The 20,790-nt window shown below is 41.5% G+C and overlaps 1 protein-coding gene across 1 annotated transcript in view; it reads right to left on the bottom strand.

Moving 5' to 3' along the window:
* Nucleotides 1–358: 358 nt before the first annotated feature.
* LOC148525208 (interferon-induced transmembrane protein 1-like) overlaps nt 359–20,790 on the bottom strand; it is a 34,831-nt gene continuing 14,399 nt past the window's right edge. Inside the window, exon 2 of the mRNA XM_088471049.1 lies at nt 359–934. Coding sequence (XP_088327175.1) covers nt 698–934 — 237 coding nt within the window. The 3' untranslated portion in view covers nt 359–697. The remainder of the gene's footprint in view (nt 935–20,790) is intronic.

Raw genomic sequence — 20,790 nt, 5'->3', positions numbered from 1 at the left:
ATTTTTAATCAGACACAACAATAATATCCTCCTACATGAAGGATAAAAGACATAAAACACATAAAACCATGAATAAAAATATGTATATATATAAAAAAATAGCTGTGAATTTATCAGAATAAATAAGGATAAAAAATCGTCTCTTATCTGATAAAAACGGCAAGTTCAAAAATGGGAAGAGAATAAGAGCCACCACCAATGCGTTTCGTCTGTATCCTGGACTTCTTCAAGGGATATGTTTGATGATGATGGAAGTTTAAATACTGCCACCCTTGTATTAGCACTTTAATTGCACAAAATCACTTTTACAAACATGTTTGGTATTAGTTTTATTTTTTAATAAGTTATATGAGCACAGTAGGCGCTCTATGCCAGCTCTTGTATCATTTTATATATAATATATATATATATATATATATATATATATTTTTTTTTTTTAAATCCACTTTGGCTTACAACATTTTAAATGCTTGATACATAAAACCCTGTAAGTGATGATGCTGATTACACATGACATGCAAATAAAAATCTCAAAACTATACACGCGGTGTTGTTACAGTAATTATGAGCATATACTAAAATGTGAGTGAGAGTCTCTTGCCTTAGTATAACATTCAGCCCTACATTTGGAGTGAGTTAAAATGAAGCATTAACATTTTTTTGAAGACACACAGGTCCCACTTCCTCCTGTAACTGTTCACTTTCCATATCCATTTCCATATCCATGTCCAAATGCTTCGTTTATTTGGTTCATTTGTTGGTTGTTACGTTCCTGTAACATTCTGACCAGCACAGTCGCATTGATAATGATAATTACTATTGTAACAACAGCAAACAGGATGTTGAGTGTAGTGGCCGCAATGTTTAGAGAGCGGGCCGTGGATCCATAGCTGACTGCTCCACTTTTATCTCCCAGTTGTTTTCTGTCTCTGGACTGGGGGGGACAATGAATAATTAGACAATTTCACAAGAAAATGACTTCAATGTTCACTACTAGTAACAGAAAATCCTGCTCTATTGAGAACTGAAATAAATCTGTCTAAACAACACTTGGTGACCGTATTATAAGTAAAACAATATGTCTGTAAAATTTATTGTAGCACAATATATTTTGTTTTGTTTCAAAATCATGTGGATACTCTCATCTAAGGTTCCTGAGTTTCCCTCTTCTGATCCTGTAACTTTTCCTGTCTCCTCTCCCCCTTGTCTATGCAGAGACTTAGTACAGTGTGGGGGTTGCCAGTGATACAGTGAGAGGCACAGAGAGAGGGGAAGAGGTACTGCATGAATCAACAGTGAGGAATCCTGCCTTGTTTTTTTTTTCTTTTTTCCAGGAAACTAGAACAACACAGTTTCACTCTGGTTGTTTCTGCGGCATCATACTTAAAAAAAACAACATTTATATATACCCTATTTTCTTTGTCCTGTAATGTAAACTAAACAAAGAGCAGAACTAAGCATACAACACAAAGAGCTCAGAAAATGATGTAGTTTCGCTGAAGCATTTACACACCAAATGAAACACAAAAGAGAATCCTTTTTCCAGCAGTAGTGCCAACAGAAGTTTCAATAAAACAATGCAAACATACAGATGACACTTGATATAATACTGTAAAGCTGCAATGGTAATGATTTTAGTACATCAGCTGGTATGCAGTCAGGATGCCGACGGTCTAAATGCCAACCGTCGGCATCCCGGAGGTCTAATCCCGGCAAGTGTCTAATAACAGGCGTCGAAATCCCGACGCCTGTCATTAGACCTACGCCGGGAACCCGACACCCGGCTTACCGATCGAAGGTAAGCCGGGCACCGGGCGCGGACAGCACGGCAGCAAGTAAAAGTGACCTACACACATCACCAAATAAGCATTCAAAAACAGAAAAGTAAACTCGAGCGCTCCTCCTATTTTTCCATTCTCACACTAATGGAAAAATAGTGCACAGTAATTTAAAATTGGTTAAAAAAGTCTCTTTAAAAAGTTAGTAAAGTTAATAGATTATTTAGATGGAATAATCTTCTTAATAAACTTTCTCCAACGTAAATAATCAGGATGGTAAAAGATCTTCTTCAACACACCAGTATAAATGACCCCTTCAGTGTCAACCGCACCTCCAAGTAAATCAAAATAAGGGAACTCTCATAGTCAAGTACAGTAAATTTATTTTCATATACAAAACAAAATTAATAAAATTAGTAAAATGGCAGCGTACCATAAAAAACCTTTTCCTGAAAGGCACAGTATGAAAGCAATAGGGTTTATTTTTTGCTTCCCCAAAAGCAATTCACTTTTCCATGTTTAGTGACAGGTCCCTCTCAGGTTAATCAGGTAATGGTAGGCTCCCACAGGTGACCAACGCGTTTCAGCTCATAAGCCTTTATCATGGTGTACCTGTTTCCTCACATTTTCAGTTTATATAGGGGTATACTGGTAAGTCCCGCTCATTTTCTGTGTCATCGGCGTGTGGTTAAACAAAGTATAAAAGACATACCTCAAGAGATCTTAATCAGGGCCAGCCTTTTTATTTCTCTCAAGCCATATGTTTGTTACGATTTTCAGCACTATATCAACACTATATATTAGTTATATGTGTGTGCGTTCCACTCAGTGGAACACACAATCCTTCCGCCGGAAATTGCGTCAGCACACTACCGCTATGTAGCGGTCCCACTGCTGGAGTGTGCGCTGTTCGGAAGTCGCGTGGTTGCAATCATCGCGATAGTACCTGCGTTTCACTCATTGGAATGCAAAGTACTTCCCCAGGAAGTGGCGTCATCGCCTTCCCCTCATGTTCTTAGCGTTCCACATACTGGAGTGCACACTATAACCCTCTGGTTGGAGATCACATGATCACAACCATCACGTTTGTGTGTCTCTCCTACTGGGCATTACTGGGGAATATTTGATGGTGTATTATGTTTAAAGTGACAATGCTCTTAAAGTAGACATAATAAAACCTATAGAAGATCAGCTTAAGTAATAATTAAGAAAGTCTATAAAAGTGGTAATGGATACATAAAAGGTGTATAAAACAACTAAAAACTCATCCTGCACAGAATCACAGTTTTAAGACAAAAAAATGTCCATAATATCATAATTAAGAAGGTATATAAAAGTGGTGATGGATACATAAAAGGTGTATAAGGCATTTCAAATCTCATCCTGCACAGCATCACAGTTTTAAGATAATAAAAATATTTCCATAATATCATCAGAAATTAAGATAAATAAAATTGATATCTTATGATGAAGATAATTTCCATTTGCAATTATGGAAACACATTCTCATCTCTGATCTTAGTATAATCACATAAAAAGTCCCAAAATGAACGAATCTGAGTTGAATATTCAACCTCACCCTTACATGGGTGAAGATTCACCCTGCGGGATCGTAGGTTATGGACCCTATTCCATGTTAGTGAGTATACAATATACATTATTTATAAAAACCATTTCAACTCAAAATCATTATTGAGACCAAAGGGTGCCAGATTCTTCATTTCATAAATAAGTTTCATTTCTGATTTAGCAAGTGTTGTTTCGGCTCCCCTTACCTGCCAATTTCCTTCCACTTTTTTAATTCCCACCATCTGTTTTATGTTGAGCAATTGTGTTTTTCTTTAAAGTGTTGTAATAGTGAGTGATTCTCAAAACCTTTCTTTATATTTTGCATATGCTCACCCATCTATCTTTTAATTGTTTCGTTGTTCTTCCTGCGTATTGCAACCTGCAGGTGCATTCAATCATATATATGCAATTTGTGGTATTGCACAAAATAAATTCATTTATTTTCAATTTCTGTTTTGTGGTATTAGAGCAAACTTCTTCTGTTTTAGATGGTTGATTAGTGTGTATTCTACAATTGCTAACCAATTTTAAATCACTGTGCACTATTTTTCCATTAGTGTGAGAATTGACCTCAGAGGAGGAGCGCTCGAGTTTACTTTTCAGTTTTTGTACCCCTAAGGGAGGGTTAGGGGGGGAGGTTAGGTTAGTAAATAGAAAAGATACTTACCTGTCGGGATCTTCACTGCCGGGCTTCCATTGTCGGGATCCCCATCAGCTAGAGGGGTTAATATGAATCTAGCCAATCAGAAGCAGCTATATAATGTTGCTGATAATCCTCATTGCTGCACACAGATATTTTATTGTTCTTGTTTTTTGTTTTAGAATGACCTTCGGGAGAGCTGGGAAAATCCAGATAGTAGGTGTGGGGGGCGTGGCACCGCCTCATGTGGCATAATGCCATGATTAACTGATTTACGTCATGTTGGGGTGCAAGGACCTGATAAAGTGATTCACTGGTGAGTGGGCAAGATCCAGGACTGTTTTCTACTGCCCTGGAAGATACCACAAGTTCAGGAGTTTCCCGGACATTAGAGAGTAAATGAGTATGCAGCATGGTTTACCATTGCTCCAGCTCTCCAACACCTGCAAAGGATATACCTCCAAAAGGCATATCTGCTAATGCGCCCATCTCTAATTCTGTTGCATATACATGATGACAACCTTACTGGACTTAAACTGGCCACACATCTAAAGATTATCTGTCCAACCAGCCAATTAGTATATTGGTTGGAATGAAAATCTGGTAACGTATGGGAATAACTGATGATCAGCAACTTGCTGCTAAATGCCAGAAAACAGATGAAAATGGTCGTTCAGACAATTTTTGTTAAATGTTTGATCTAAACAATTTGTTCAAACAACAGTTTTTGTCCATTTTCCGTCATTTGGGAGCAAATTGCTGATTGTCATTTAATCCCATATATTACCAGATTTTCATTCCAACCAATCAACTATTTGGCTGGTTGGACAGATAATCTTTAGATGTGTGGCCAGCTACATTTGGTCACTTCCACTCACCCCCTTTTCAGAGGGGTACAAAGGCAGCACTTGTTCCTGAATCTTAAAAAAAGGGGGGTGGTATGGGGCTGCTAGCACAAGAAATAATCACTATTTAGTTTGAATGTTATACATATGCATAAAAAGTTCTGCAGCTGTATACAGGAGGCGATTTCCAGTACCTCCCAAACTGGTACATACAGAAACAAAACAAAGGGGGGGGTTTACTAGTGCTGAAGTCTGTGCTAAATCATGTCTGTATGCAACCATAGGGCCTGATTCAGAGCCACTCGTAAGTGGCAGCTCGTTCGCTCCGAGCAATGTTTGCCCAACTGCGCATGCGTACGGATCGTTATATGCATGCGCGAACCAGTCATGTGCTCGCAAAATAGCGAATGCCTGCTAATTTGAGTGACAGGATGAGGCGTATGTGGGTGGTAACAGGGGAAGGTGCTTGAAAACGGGGAGTGGAGATCCGATCGCAGGCGTGCTTAAAGGTCAAAACGGGCGTTTTATGGGTGTGCATATTTAAAACAGCAGCGTCATTGACCACGTCACTGGGTTATTTTATAGCCAGAACTGCTCGCAAAATTGTGGTAGCTAAAACCAACCACAAGAATAGCGAGCAGCTCATACCCTGTTCGATGTACTCGATTAATCTAATAAATAGCGGACATGACGTAGGATGCGAGCGGACAGGGGGCGTAGTTTCCCAAAAAACGACCGCAAGTTTTGTTCGCTCGTTCAGACCTAGAGGCGTGAACAGACCGCAAACAGCGAACGGTTCATTTGAATAGCCACCCCTATTTTCTGGACGAGCGAGCGCAAATAGCGACCGGCTCTGAATCAGGCCCATAGTCTATAATTAAAATACATACACATTTAATTGCACAGTCAGCACATATAGAGGATATAAAAAAAGTATCACATATGCAAATAGACACAATGTATTCCTTTCAATACAAACATATCCCATATCGGAGAAAACCTATCTAAGTAGCACCTGTGGGTAATTTGTAATGATTCAGATACCAGCAGAAATAGTTCCAATATCAGCAGGTTACCTTATGAGTCATTGGTAACAGTGGGTATACGATACGGGATCGGTATGATTTACCGCTGGCGGCATGGAATCCCGGGAGAGGTGAAGACCCCGACTGCGCTAAAGGTAAGTATAAACTAACCTAACCCCCCATCCCAACCCTCCCTTAGGGGTGTCTAACCCTAACCTTTTTATTTGGTGGGTGAGAAAGGGGGAACCTTGTGCCTCAGAGAACACTATTTCCCTGCAATAATTAGTCAACAGGTTTAAGTTTCACTTTAAAGAAGTACAAGTATATTGACACTCCAGAAATATAAAATCTTATTGCTGATTTCATTCTGAGTGCTGGGGGATTACTTTTTTTGTTTCTTGTATAGAATAACCCCTCCCTTAAATGCACCTGAGTGATATTACTGAAGTGACTGAGCAGCTGCCAACATGATGTATTGATATAATCATGTAGAGGGCACTCTTAGATCAATGAAATGAATGCCGGGGTGCCTTCCTTTAGTTTAATACTGCATACAGGTGTCCATAATACAGGACCAGGCGGCACTCACACGGACTTGGTGAAAGCAAACAACGTTTATTCAAACATTTCAAGGCCACGCAGGCCTTTCTGTCATGGTGAAGAAGTTTAACAATAATTATAATTATAAGAGTGCCCCTCTACATGATTATATACATATTTGGGCTATTGCTTTAGCCCAATAAGAAATGAATACTGCGCCTTAATATTTAAGCTGGGGCACCAGTGCAGCACACATAATATGAATAAAAAATATACATATGTATTTTATTCAAGGCAAATGCCCATATACAAACCTTTATATTATTTATATTAAAATAATTTATATTATTATAAATACACAATTAAGAACAATTAGCACAATAAATCATATTGAGCATAAGAAAAATAATGCATTCAACAATATAAGAGTTGATCAGACTCTTATAGAAAGTAGTTGCATATGAAAATAGTAAAAATCATTAAATATATAAAAAATGTCCAGAGTTAATATAACCACAAATGTATCCAGTGGAGAAATTTGTATCTATTTGACTGATACAAATTGGTAAGTCTAGATGATAACCTAAGAGATCCTTTCAGGGCAATATATATATATATATATAACAGTTCACCTCTGATTAAATAGAAATATCCCGGCATTTAATAAATTGCAAAAATGTGCCGTCTTCTAGGGCAGGCTGTAACTTTGTATATCCACTGCTGTGCATAAGAGTCTCGTGTAACTGTGTCTGATTACAGCAATAGTTGGTAGTGGATACTCACTTAGCATCCTATAATCAAGGCTGTACCTCAGGCTAGAGAAGTACAATGGATAATCTAGTGCGGGATATTGGTCTAGCGCACTTTATGTAAATGGTGTGGACTTCACAAAGGTGTGCTGCTGTCCTGAGGGATGTCTGACCTCATCCGATTAAAGACAATATGAAAAAGATAGCCAGGGGCTGCGCTCAACCTTTAAACTAAATGAAAATATGTCAATTAAACCGTGCAAAATAAGTAAAGGGTTAATGTTTATTAATATTACTATTGACAAAATCCTAACTGTCAAAATTTCTAATTAATCAATATAAAAATGTCCTGTTAAGTCAGCATACACATAAATGAATCAAATAGTAATGTCCAGCAAATATGCCGAAGTGATGGAAATTGATGTACAGAACACTTGAAGGAAAAAGGATGAATGAAAGAGTCACATTTGCCGTGTTACCACCTGTATTCTCCTGTTGATGGTTTGTGAAGAAACTTGTGTAAAAGTAATATCTGAAAAAGATCTAGCGGCGTCCCGCTAGTCTTAGTACACAGTACCTTTTATCTGTCTGTATGCGCGTTGCCCGGGAGGATTCTTCTTCCGGTCCGGGGACATCCAGCTGGAGCCGACAGCGGGGATCTCTCTGTGTTGCAGCGCACTGGGCCGCACACTCACGGACACTGTCCCTGCAACCAGGGTCAGGATCGTGAGCGCGCCCAGAGTGCGCCAGCAAATGGAGGGGACGTGGCAGCGGTCTTGACTCAGATGAACCGGGTGGCCGTGGATGGGCCGTGGACGTGAACCCTTACCAGAGGATACTTACCCGGAGGGGCTCCGCTTCCTGTCCCTTCTTCTTGTCCTGATGGTGGGGGGCTTGTGATGGTCTCTTTTTCTTGGCGGTGATTAGATGGTCGGGTGTTTCGGCGGTGGATGTATACAGGCAGTCCGGCAATGCGATGGTTATGTTCTGCCCGTCTTCAACGCGTCTTCTTCTGGGAGCATATAGTGTTGGCTGTATGGTTTGGAGAAGTTAAATACAGCTGCGATTCTTCTGATAGGTAGGAAATGACATCAGTGTTCTTTGATTGGCCCTATGTTGCCGTGGTGATAGGAGGGGCTAGTACTTCCCAGTATTGTGTTTAGACGGGCCCAATGTTGCCATGGTTATCGGAGGGGCTAGTGCTTCCCAGTATTGTGTTTAGATAGGCCTCAGGTTGCCATGGTGACAGGCTGCGCTGTTTATGCTCTCTGGTGCTGTCCCATTTTATTAAAGTGTGTATATATATATATATATATATAATTAATTTTATTAAAAGGTGGAGATCCCTAGGTGTTGTAGATGTATTCCTATACTGATGAATAAAATATATATATACGCACATACACATTCCATATGGATTATGTTAAACTTAGTTTGACTCTTAGTGGTATTCCCAAAATTAATAGTGTCCATAGTACTAGGTATGCGTGTTGGAGAAACAGCTGTTTTAATGAATATATACATATCACCATGGCAACATAGGGCCCGTCTAAACACAATACTGGTAAGTACTAGCCCCTCCTATCACCATGGCAACATAGGGCCAATCAAAGAACACTGATGTCATTTCCTACCTATCAGAAGAATCGCAGCTGTATTTAACTTCTCCAAACCATACAGCCAACACTATATGCTCCCAGATGAAGACCGTGAAGGTCGAAACGCGTTGGAGATGGACATTCCAGAACATAACCATCGCATTGCCGGACTGCCTGTATACATCCAACGCCGAAACACCCGACCATCTAATCACCGTCAAGAAAAAGAGACCATCACAAGCCCCCCACCATCAGGACAAGAAGAAGGGACAGGAAGCGGAGCCCCTCCGGGTAAGTATCCTCTGGTAAGGGTTCACGTCCATGACCCCCGGCTCGTCTAAGTCAAGACCGCTGCCACGTCCCCTCCATTTGCTGGCGCACTCTGGGCGCGCTCACGATCCTGACCCTGGTTGCAGGGACAGTGTCCGTGAGTGTGCGGCCCAGTGCGCCGCATCACAGAGAGATCACCGCTGTCGGCTCCAGCTGGATGTCCCCGGACCGGAAGAAGAATCCTCCCGGGCAACGCGCATACAGACAGACAAAAGGTACTGTGTACTAACCCTAGCGGGACGCCGCTAGATCTTTTTCAGACATTACTTTTACACAAGTTTCTTCACAAACCATCAACAGGAGAATACACGGCAAATGTGACTCTTTCATTCATCCTTTTTCCTTCAAGTGTTCTGTACATCAATTTCCATCACTTCGGCATATTTGCTGGACATTACTATTTGATTAATTTATGTGTATGCTGACTTAACAGGACATTGGTCTCTGTTAACATACATTTTTATATTGATTAATTAGAAATTTTGACAGTTAGGATTTTGTCAATAGTAATATTAATAAACATTAACCCTTTACTTATTTTGCACGGTTTAATTCACATATTTTCATTTAGTTTAAAGGTTGAGCGCAGCCCCTGGCTATCTTTTTCATAGAAAAGTACAAGTCCAGTGTATTGTCCGCAACGGAACACTCCACGATTCCTATCTCAGAAAGAGGCAGCGGCACACATGTAATGGTCAGCCGCAGGACGCTCACAGTCACCGTCATATTGCACAGGAGCCAGCATGGATGGCACAGCGTGGAGGGAGCCGGAAACACTGACCATGTGTAGCGGCACTAGAGCAAAGTATTTCACGTGTCAATGCCGCCTAGCCGCTTTGGATTACAAGCAGGGATAGAATGTGCAGCGTTACTCCATCAGCCAATCGAGTAGTCGTCAGTATGAGATATCACACCCAAAGTGAATCTTCAGTTCACAATTGAGGGAGCAGCAATGCTTTTCGGCTACCAACCATAGCCTTTTTCAAGCTGAATTGTTCACCTCCATTAGTTGGGCAGTTTAAATATGTCATGATTGGTGTCTGCGAGTTACCTGTCTCAGGTGGTGATCGGGTTTCAATGGAGGCCGGCATGACTGGAATCACAGATAATGTAAATAGCTCTATTTACAAGACTTGGGTAGCAGTGAAAACTGCCTTTGATGATAAATGACAGGAACTGGAGGGACCGGACTGGGACCGGCAGGAAGACTTGTTGAATTGAACTGATGAACTGAGAACTTGACTCTGGACTGGAGCAACGTGGACTGAACTGATGAGCTTGGAACTTGACTCTGGACTGGAACAACGTGGACTGAACTGATGAGCTTGGAACTTGACTCAGGACTGGAATGTGACAATGGCTGAAGGGAAGTCAGGTAATGCTGAGACGAGGGCTAAACAGGGTAATCTGGAATTACTATGACAAAGGCTAGAACTCAGGTGCAGGCTGGATTGGATAACAGGGAATAACAGGTTTCAGGAAGGAATGGGTAGATTTGGGGATTTGCAGGCTGGACAGGATAATTGGAAATAACAGGTTTCCGGAAGGAATGGGTAGGTTTGGGAATTTGCAGGCTGGAGAGGATAATTGGAAATAACAGGTTTCAGGAAGGAATGGGTAGGTTTGGGAATTTTAGGTTCAGGGAGGGAATAGGTAGGTAACAGGGGCAGGAGTTGATCCACAGCAGGAAGCAAGGCAGGGTAACACGATGCAGGTTTACAGAGTGCCAGGGACCAACCAGGAGTAGGACTAGCAGCAGAGCACAGGCCAGGTATTCCTGTAACAGGACGTCTGGATGCCAGGTATTACTGTAGCAGGTTTTCAGGATGCACCAGAGGTTGCTGTCAGCAGGCTTACTGGATTGCCAGGTTTGGCTGTAACAGGTTTTCTGGAAGCACCGGGGGTTGCTGCCAGCAGATTTACTGGATTGCCAGGTACAGCTGAAACAGGTTTTCTGAATAGCGCCAGGGATTGCTGTAGCAGGTTTCAGGGACAGACTTGAATGCATGAACCATACACCACGGGAAGACGAGATGTTCAGGCCCAGAATGCTATCAGGAGAGGATATATATAGCATGGGTCTGGCAGCAATTGGTGGATACGGACAGGTGGTCTGGTAGTAGCATTCTGAGTGGTGGAAGGCACAACATGCAGAGGAAATATTCATCTCTGCAGCTCTGAGAATCAGAACCACACCTGTGATTCCAATCAGGGCTAGCAGTGCTCACAGACAGAGGAGAGGCCAGGTGCAATAATCAGAGCAAATCCTCCAGGCAAATTACACACACAGCTCCATGGGGAAGCTGACAGGGGTAAGTCCCAAGGCAAAAAGGTGACAACTAGACAGGGTCGTGACAGTACCCACCTCTTTATGGGTGGACTCCGGACACCAAAACAAAAACTTTCTTCAGACATCTTCCCAATTCTCAATTTCTTGGATACTTGGAGTGGAAAGTCTACAAAGGAGATAGTTCAAGACCTTCGCCGATTCTTCTTCTTGCTGCAAGAACATTTTGTGCCAATCAACGGACCAGGGATCTTTGGTAACTCCTGTGGAAATATGTGTCTGGGAAGGACAGGATCAGAATTTTGGGAGGAACAGTAGCAGAAAGGGGACAAGGAGGTGTGTGCACAAGTCATGTTCTGGGTTACAGATTCAAAAGTACTGCTCTCTTGGGATGCCTGGAATTCGGCACACTGGCCCTTGAAAACTTGACCTTGTTCAGATTTCAGAGGAGTGGAGGACGAATTCTTGGTAGCACAAACAGAGTGCTTGGACAATATTTTGGAACTGAGAACTTCTCTAGAATTTTGGTTTACAGGGTAAGGACCAAATTCTTTGACAACAGCTTCACTGAAAGTCTTTATATTTTGAAGCATTGGATCTTTGGAGTTGTAAATAGGGGCAACCCAGTCCCAAGCTTTACCTTGAAAAGATGAGATAACAAACTCTACAATATTAGTAGACTTGACTCCACATGGCAGGGAAGAATTCATCATACCGAAGAATTGTTTCAATAAAGCATAGTATTGAGTTAAGTCCCCATCAAAATAAATGCATGGTGAAGTATCTGATGAATCCTGTGTGTTCAAGAATTGTGGAGCACTTTCAGGTGTCTGGCAGGAGGAAATTTGAGGATGTTCCGATTGATGAGTTGAAATAACTGAAGCTGACCGATGTTCGGAATTTGGACCAATTGATGGTACTGGAAGGAGTCCTGGGGAGCTAGAGACAGTAGCATCAACAATCAAAGCTGAGAACAGACTACAGAGATTGTCATCTTCTGGAACAATATATGCAAGAGACGGTGAACAGGAACCATAATCAGATTTTGTAGCACAAGACACTTCTCCCTTATAACAGGAACTTGAAACCCCCTCCTGAGGCATGAGACTTGAGACCCCCTCCTGGGGCGCGAGACTTGAGACCCCCTCCTGGGGCGCGAGACTTGAGATCCCCTTCTGGGGAATGGGACTTGAGACCCCCTCCTGGGGTACGAGACTTGAGACCCCCTCCTGGGGTACAGGACTTGAAACCCCCTCCTGGGGTACAGGACTTGAGACCCCCTCCTGGGGTACAGGACTTGAGACCCCCTCCTGGGGTACGAGACTTGAGACCCCCTCCTGGGGTATGAGACTTGAAACCCCCTCCTGGGGTACGAGACTTGAAACCCCTCCTGGGGCTGCTGACTGGAGTCCCCTACTGGGACGAGCAGAATCCGGGCTGGGACCGGAGCAGGCAGAATCCGGGCTGGGACTGGAGCGGGCAGAATCCGAGCTGGGACCGGAGCGGGCAGCATCCGGGCTGGGACCGGAGCGGGCAGCATCCGGGCTGGGACCGGAGCGGGCAGCATCCAGGCTGGGACCGGAGCGGGCAGCATCCAGGCTGGGACCGGAGCGGGCAGCATCCGGGCTGGGACCGGAGCGGGCAGCATCCGGGCTGGGACCGGAACGCGCACTGAGACGTTGACAGTTGGAACCACTGCTGGAGTTGCAAAGGGAACAGTCTTTAATGAAGTGGTCAGAACTCCCACAATAGAGGCAGAGCTGTAAATCTTTGCGCCACTGGCGTTTGGCCACAGAGAGCTTGGGGCGTGGGTAACTACGATGTCTGACATTACTTGGTTTAGAAGAATCCTTGTTTCTTAGGGATTCCAAGGCAGAGGTTTTAGTCGAGACAGAGGCAGCTCTAAGAAATTCAGGAATGATCTGAAAAATTTTGCTGAGTAGAGCCTGAAGCTGTTCCAGCAGTCGATGGAAGGTAGTTAGGGGTTCAGGTAAGGTTTGGGTAACATCTAGCCGGTTATTCAGGATTTGCAAAAGCTGTAGCACTTGATGCTGTACGGCCTCTTGTGAATCCAAGCGGGTGACCAGGTTACGGAAAGCATCTAGTCCCTTAATAGGTGCTTGATCCGCCACCATCGTTGGGCCTGAACATTCTGTCATGATTGGTGTCTGCGAGTTACCTGTCTCGGGTGGTGATCAGGTTTCAATGGAGGCCGGCATGACTGGAATCACAGATAATGTAAATAGCTCTATTTACAAGACTTGGGTAGCAGTGAAAACTGCCTTTGATGATAAATGACAGGAACTGGAGGGACTGGACTGGGACCGGCAGGAAGACTTGTTGAATTGAACTGATGAACTGAGAACTTGACTCTGGACTGGAACAACGTGGACTGAACTGATGAGCTTAGAACTTGACTCTGGACTGGAACAACGTGGACTGAACTGATGAGCTTGGAACTTGACTCAGGACTGGAATGTGACAATGGCTGAAGGGAAGTCAGGTAATGCTGAGACGAGGGCTAAACAGGGTAATCTGGAATTACTAAGACAAAGGCTAGAACTCAGGTGCAGGCTGGATTGGATAACAGGGAATAACAAGTTTCAGGAAGGAATGGGTAGGTTTGGGGATTTGCAGGCTGGACAGGATAATTGGAAATAACAGGTTTCCGGAAGGAATGGGTAGGTTTGGGAATTTGCAGGCTGGAGAGGATAATTGGAAATAACAGGTTTCAGGAAGGAATGGGTAGGTTTGGGAATTTTAGGTTCAGGGAGGGAATAGGTAGGTAACAGGGGCAGGAGTTGATCCACAGCAGGAAGCAAGGCAGGGTAACACGATGCAGGTTTACAGAGTGCCAGGGACCAACCAGGAGTAGGACTAGCAGCAGAGCACAGGCCGGGTATTGCTGTAACAGGACGTCTGGATGCCAGGTATTACTGTAGCAGGTTTTCAGGATGCACCAGAGGTTGCTGTCAGCAGGCTTACTGGATTGCCAGGTTTGGCTGTAACAGGTTTTCTGGAAGCACCGGGGGTTGCTGCCAGCAGATTTACTGGATTGCCAGGTACAGCTGAAACAGGTTTTCTGGATAGCGCCAGGGATTGCTGTAGCAGGTTTCAGGGACAGACTTGAATGCATGAACCATACACCACGGGAAGACGAGATGTTCAGGCCCAGAATGCTATCAGGAGAGGATATATATACCATGGGTCTGGCAGCAATTGGTGGATACGGACAGGTGGTCTGGTAGTAGCATTCTGAGTGGTGGAAGGCACAACATGCAGAGGAAATATTCATCTCTGCAGCTCTGAGAATCAGAACCACACCTGTGATTCCAATCAGGGCTAGCAGTGCTCACAGACAGAGGAGAGGCCAGGTGCAATAATCAGAGCAAATCCTCCAGGCAAATTACACACACAGCTCCATGGGGAAGCTGACAGGGGTAAGTCCCAAGGCAAAAAGGTGACAACTAGACAGGGTCGTGACAAAATAGCACCAAAGCATAAATGATTGGTTAATTAGTTAATCTAATTTAACTCATTATTGACTTATCTCAAAACTCAGCTGGTATTGATCTCATTTCAACCTGAGATTGCAATGGACACATATTGCAACACAATATATACAGATATTCAAACCAGAAACAAATCATAACTTTATACACAAACAGTAAAATATACTCATTTGATTTAGGTATAGTCTGATGTCCCAGCAAAAATATGACATAGAAATGTCAGAGTATGGGTTATTAAATATATAGATAATTATATTATATTATATTATATTAAATAACATGATTTATATATGTCAATAAACTTAGATGGAAGGAAATTGGTTATTATGGATTCTCATTGAATTAATCAAATTAAATAAATATAAATAAAATTATATAAAGTAATCTACATATATATATATAAACATAAATTGTATAGTGTATATTGAGAATACATTATATGAAATTGGCAAGAAAAGTGTGGAATAGATGTTTAAATGTAAACCTAATAACATGTACAATTATATTATTAACTACAAACTAGGGATGAGAAGGTTCGGATTTACTCTGTAATTGCCACATTACCGCAAGTCCGGATTATTTCGGATTTATGTTATTGGCTATCCAAAACACGTGATAGCCGATAGCCAATAAAATGCCATTTTGAGAACCGAGTACACATCTCTACTACAAACACATTAAATGGCAATATAATGGAAGGGGGTCTATAACCCAGACTGATGTACTTAATTGGATCGGCCAGCATTAAGCTACAAAAATCAATCTGTGAAGTAAGAGGAGATTGTAGACATAAGAATAAATTATTGGACAAACTAGCAGAACTTGGGGGACAAGAACATTTTCCCAACCATCAGGTGCTATAGGAACATAGACATATGGTATATGACAACACATCAGATGTAGACTAGAAAAAAAAGTGTCACCAAGGGTATCCCTGTGGAGGCAAGAACCACAAAGAGAGAATAGTAGGGAAATAAAAATCAATGGATGAGGATAATTGGGAGGGTAGGGGGGGGTCGTGGTGACTCCATTGACCAGCCAGTAGCATATGGAGCGATAACAACCCACCCCGCACCCCCAAGTGAACCTATTCATGAAATTCCAGTGCTTAATTGAGGCCATCTGGAGATAAAGTTTGAAGCTGAAAGATCCATTTCGATGCAGCTTCTCATAACCTTTTGAATCTGTCACCACCTCTAATCGTAGCACCTATAGTTTCTAACCCTATAATCTTTAGACAGGCAGTGTTCTCTGATGAAACTCAGAAAAGTTTCTGGAGACACTATGCGTCTCCAGGCCTTTGAGTATATTAAGTCGGTATTCACGAAACTGTTCTTTAAGGGTCCTTGTAGTGCGACCCACATATTGCATGGGGCAATCACAACTCAATGCATACACCACAAAAGTGGATTCACAATTGATAAAACTGTTAATATCAAATGCAATACCCATTTTCACTGATGAGGCTTGTTTGCCTTTATTGATAATATGTTTACATGTAAGACATCTGTTATGATTGCACGAAAAGCACCCTTTTTGGTTTAATTGGAAGCCAGATATCAGTCCTCGCTTTATCTTGCCTGTTGTTTTTATTATCATTAATAAAGGCACTAGGGGCTCGAAAAAATTTTAAGTTTCTGCTCTTTTTAAATACAATAATATGTGAAAGGACAGGATCACATTGCAGGATTTTATAGCTTTTATTGATGAAAAAAAAGTATCACGAAGGGTATCACAGGGGAGGCAAGAACCACAAAGAGAGAATAGTAGGGAAATGAATAGTAGGGAAATGAAAATAAATGGATTGGTAGAAAAACAGATCATGAAGTTGATTCAGCGCCTCTTTGATATAATCTATACTCCACAGATTGCTCAGGGCCACCCTCTCTCCATATGACAGATTTCTTTTCCCAAGGTCCCTATTCGGGTTGGAGTTACATAGGGTTTGAAACTCCTTAAGTGTGTTTTTGTAGAATAATTGAATACTCAAGCTTTTGTGACTGAAAGCGAAAAAGTTAGACTTTCTTTTAAACTTAGTTCTATCTATATCTAGGGCAGAACCCTGCACATCGAACACCTTAGTGTCTTCCTTAGTTGCCCCTGCTCCCATTTGTAGTTTTTCCAATCTAGAGAGACACTCTAGATCATTAGTATCCAAAAAAATTGGATGATCATCTTCATCTAATTGATTTACATTTCTATTCTTGTTATTTTTAGAAAAGAAATACAGTTGTCGACATAATGATCTCACATAACGGGTAAGTTCTGAAAATAAATTAAATAAAATAGGGTTGGAGCTGGGAGCAAAATTAAGGGCCTTGGACAAAAGTTGTATTTCAGTGTGTCCTCCCTCCCAGTCCTCTCTTTCCCCTAGTTATGATTTGTTTCTGGTTTGAATATCTCTTTATATTGTGTTGTAATATGTGTCCATTACAATCTCAGGTTAAAATGAGATCACTATCAGCTGAGTTTTGAGACAAGTCAATAATGAGTTAAATTAGATTAACTAATTAACCAATCATTTATGCTTTGGTGCTATTTAAACTGCCCAACTAATGGAGGTGAACAATTCAGCTTGAAAAAGGCTACGGTTGGTAGCCAAAACGCGTTGCTGCTCCCTAAATTGTGAACCGGAGATCCACTTTGGGTTTGATATCTCACACTGACGACTACTCGATTGGCTGACGGAGTAACGCTGCACATTTTATCCCTGCCTGTAATCCAAAGTGGCTAGGCGGCATTGACACATGAACTACTCTGCTCTAGTGCCGCTACACATGGTCAGTGTTTCCGGCTCCCTCCACGCTGTGCCATCCACGCTGCCTCCTGTGCAATATGACGGTGACTGTGAGCATCCTGCAGCTGACCATTACGTGTGCCACTGCCTCTTTCTGAGTTAGGAATTGTGGAGTGTTCCGTGGCGGACAATTCACTGGACTTGCCCTTCTCTAGCCTGAGGTACAGCCTTGATTATAGGGTGCTAAGTGAGTATCCACTACCAACTATAGCTGTAATCAGACACAGTTACACGAGACTCTTATGCACAGCAGTGGATATACAAAGTTACAGCCTCCCCTAGAAGACGGCACATTTTTGCAATTTATTAAATGCCGGGATATTTGTATTTAATCAGAGGTGAACTGTTACATATATATTGCCCTGAAAGGATCTCCGAGGTTATCATCTAGAGTTACCAATTTGTATCAGTCAAATAGATACACATTTCTCCACTGGATACATTTGTGGTTATATTAACTCTGGACATTTTTTATATATTTTAATGATTTTTATTTATTATTTTCATCTGCAACTACTTTTTATAAGAGTCTGATCAACTGTAATATTGTTGAATGCATTATTTTTCTTATGCTCAATATGATTTATTGTGCTGATTGTTCTAATTGTTTATTTATAATAATTTACTTGTGATTTGTATATGGGCATTTGCCTTGAATAAAATACATATGTATATTTTTTATTCATATTATGTGTGTTGTACTGGTGTCCCAGCTTAAATATTAGGGCACAATATTAATTTCTTATTTTTCTATGTGAGGTTGACAATAACCTCTTTATCTTTACTGCTGCATTTTTATTTGATACTCTTGCTCATTTAGCGCTGGAATATTTGGCCTTCTATTGCTTAACCCTACAGTGTGGAGGCACCTGGTCATTTTTCCAACAGTTGCGCACCTATTAGGTGTTGATCTCAGAGTGACTGCATTTTTCATGATTTTTTTGCACACTATTTTGCATGTTGCACTTTATACTTGTGCACTTTGAAAAGCTTTTTTTGCACAGTATACATATACACACCCTTCTTTACAATATGGAACCTGATAACAGAAGAATGGATCCCATGTCTTTCATTAATATGGAATTACCTAAAGGAGAGACTCTCAGTTTCACGGAAGCTCAGATTTCATCCATATTATTTAACAACGACGATGACCCTATTTTAGAATCCCACCCTGCCGATGACATCTTTAACCAGTTAATCAAGATGAAGAAAAGATAAATTGACTACCTTCTCCATGGCAGCACACTTTCCGACTATTTTAGATCTAAATTAATTCCCAGGGGTTTTAGGGTAAAAAACTGCCCCACCATTGGCAGAAATAACGCAGACTTTTGTCGTCGCTGGATTGCAATCCTAAACAAATGCAGTCTGGACCTCATGATTTTGGTCATAGAGGAGGCCGGCAAGGAGCTGTCATCTACTAGATCTAAAATTGAAATGTTCACACAACAACACAGTGACATACTCCGCGATTCCACTTATCAACAACTATGGACTCGCCTGAATTCACAATGTGACCAATACAAAAAAGACCTTATTAAATATAAGAAAAACAAACTCCATACGGTAACCACTGTTTATGACAACAATCAGGTTTACAGATGGTTAATTGGTCCCAATATAGGGAGTAATATCCAACAAAGATGACCCCCACACTCGTGGCGTAATAAAAAATGTCGGAATCGCAATGATAATCCTTCTTCCAACAGTGACAGTGACTTCCAAGTACAAGCATCTGATGACCCGTCGACTCTCAGGTCTGCTCCTTTAGGATTTGCCCTTCCTGCACCCGCAGGCATTCCTCCCTCAGGGTTACCCGGCGCGGTGGCCAAAACAAGAGGTTCCACCAGAACATACAAGAAAAAAACGTAATACACAATCTATCCTCAAGATCTTTCACCGATTTGGAAATAAAAGTGTTCAATAAAGGTTTATCCTTTATACCCACCAACAAGCACAATAATTTTGAGTGGAAAATCAATAATTATCGGATTGCACGTTCATTGCGTTTAAAATAATTTTTCCAACATAAAACCCAAACATCAGAGGTATCTTCATCAGGTTCTTTCAAACGAAATATTTCCACCTTTGACCCCCCTTCACATAATCCGTCAATAAAAACCTTTTCGTGTTTAATGGATGATTCAGTGCAGAAATACAATCTGACACAACCCAAAATATATATCAATCTATCCCCAGGGGAGCAAAATGCCTTAAAAATCTTTCTCAATACACGGATATCATTATTCACCCCGCTGACAAGGGCGGGGCCATAGTGATTCAGAACATTGATGACTACACACGAGAATTGAACTCCCAGCTACTTGACCTTCACACCTATGAGAAGCTACTGCAGGACCCTACGGAACTCTTTGAAACTGAACTGGACTTGATTTTACAAGAAGCAGTGCAAAATGGATTATTGGACCTGTATACAGTTAAAAAAAACGATTACAACCTTTCCCCAGGATACCGGTCATCTATTGTGTCCCCAAAATTCACAAAGATATTAATAAGCCCCCCTGGTAGGCCTATTATTTCGGCCAAGGGTTCCGTATATCAACCAATAGCACAGTTTCTAGATAGTCTTATCCAACCGTATGTAGTCACACAACCCACGTACTTGAAGGACACAACCGCTTCATTATCCATGATCCAAAACTTTGGGAAGATACCAGATAACACTGTTCTGTATACCCTAGATGTACACAGCCCCTATAAGGTTATACCCCATCAAGAGGGGCTAATAACAGTGGAAGAATTCTTACGTGAAAAATTGTTTGATAAACTTGACATTCAACTCTTTATCAAGCTTTTAGAATTAACCCTCAAACATAATTACTTCCTACATAATGGATAATTTTACTTACAAAAAAGTGGTTGTGTAATAGGCTCTAATGTTTCTCCGTCCTTTGCCAATATCTACATGTTTTCACAGGAACTTCATTTCTTTTTTTCCAATTCTCAAATCGAACAAGATATTCTGCTATATACTAGATATATAGATGATTTACTATTGCTTTGAACAGGAGGTGTAGAAAAACTTCAAACCATAATTAATGACATAAACGCACAGGATTCAACTATTACATTTTCCTCTACATACAGTGATTCAAG

The sequence above is a fragment of the Taudactylus pleione genome, unplaced genomic scaffold, assembly GCF_031769625.1.
Source record: "Taudactylus pleione unplaced genomic scaffold, aTauple2 ptg000109l, whole genome shotgun sequence".
NCBI lineage: Eukaryota > Metazoa > Chordata > Amphibia > Anura > Myobatrachidae > Taudactylus > Taudactylus pleione.
Note: the sequence above shows the minus strand (reverse complement) of the source record. Positions and strands in the feature narration are given on the sequence as shown.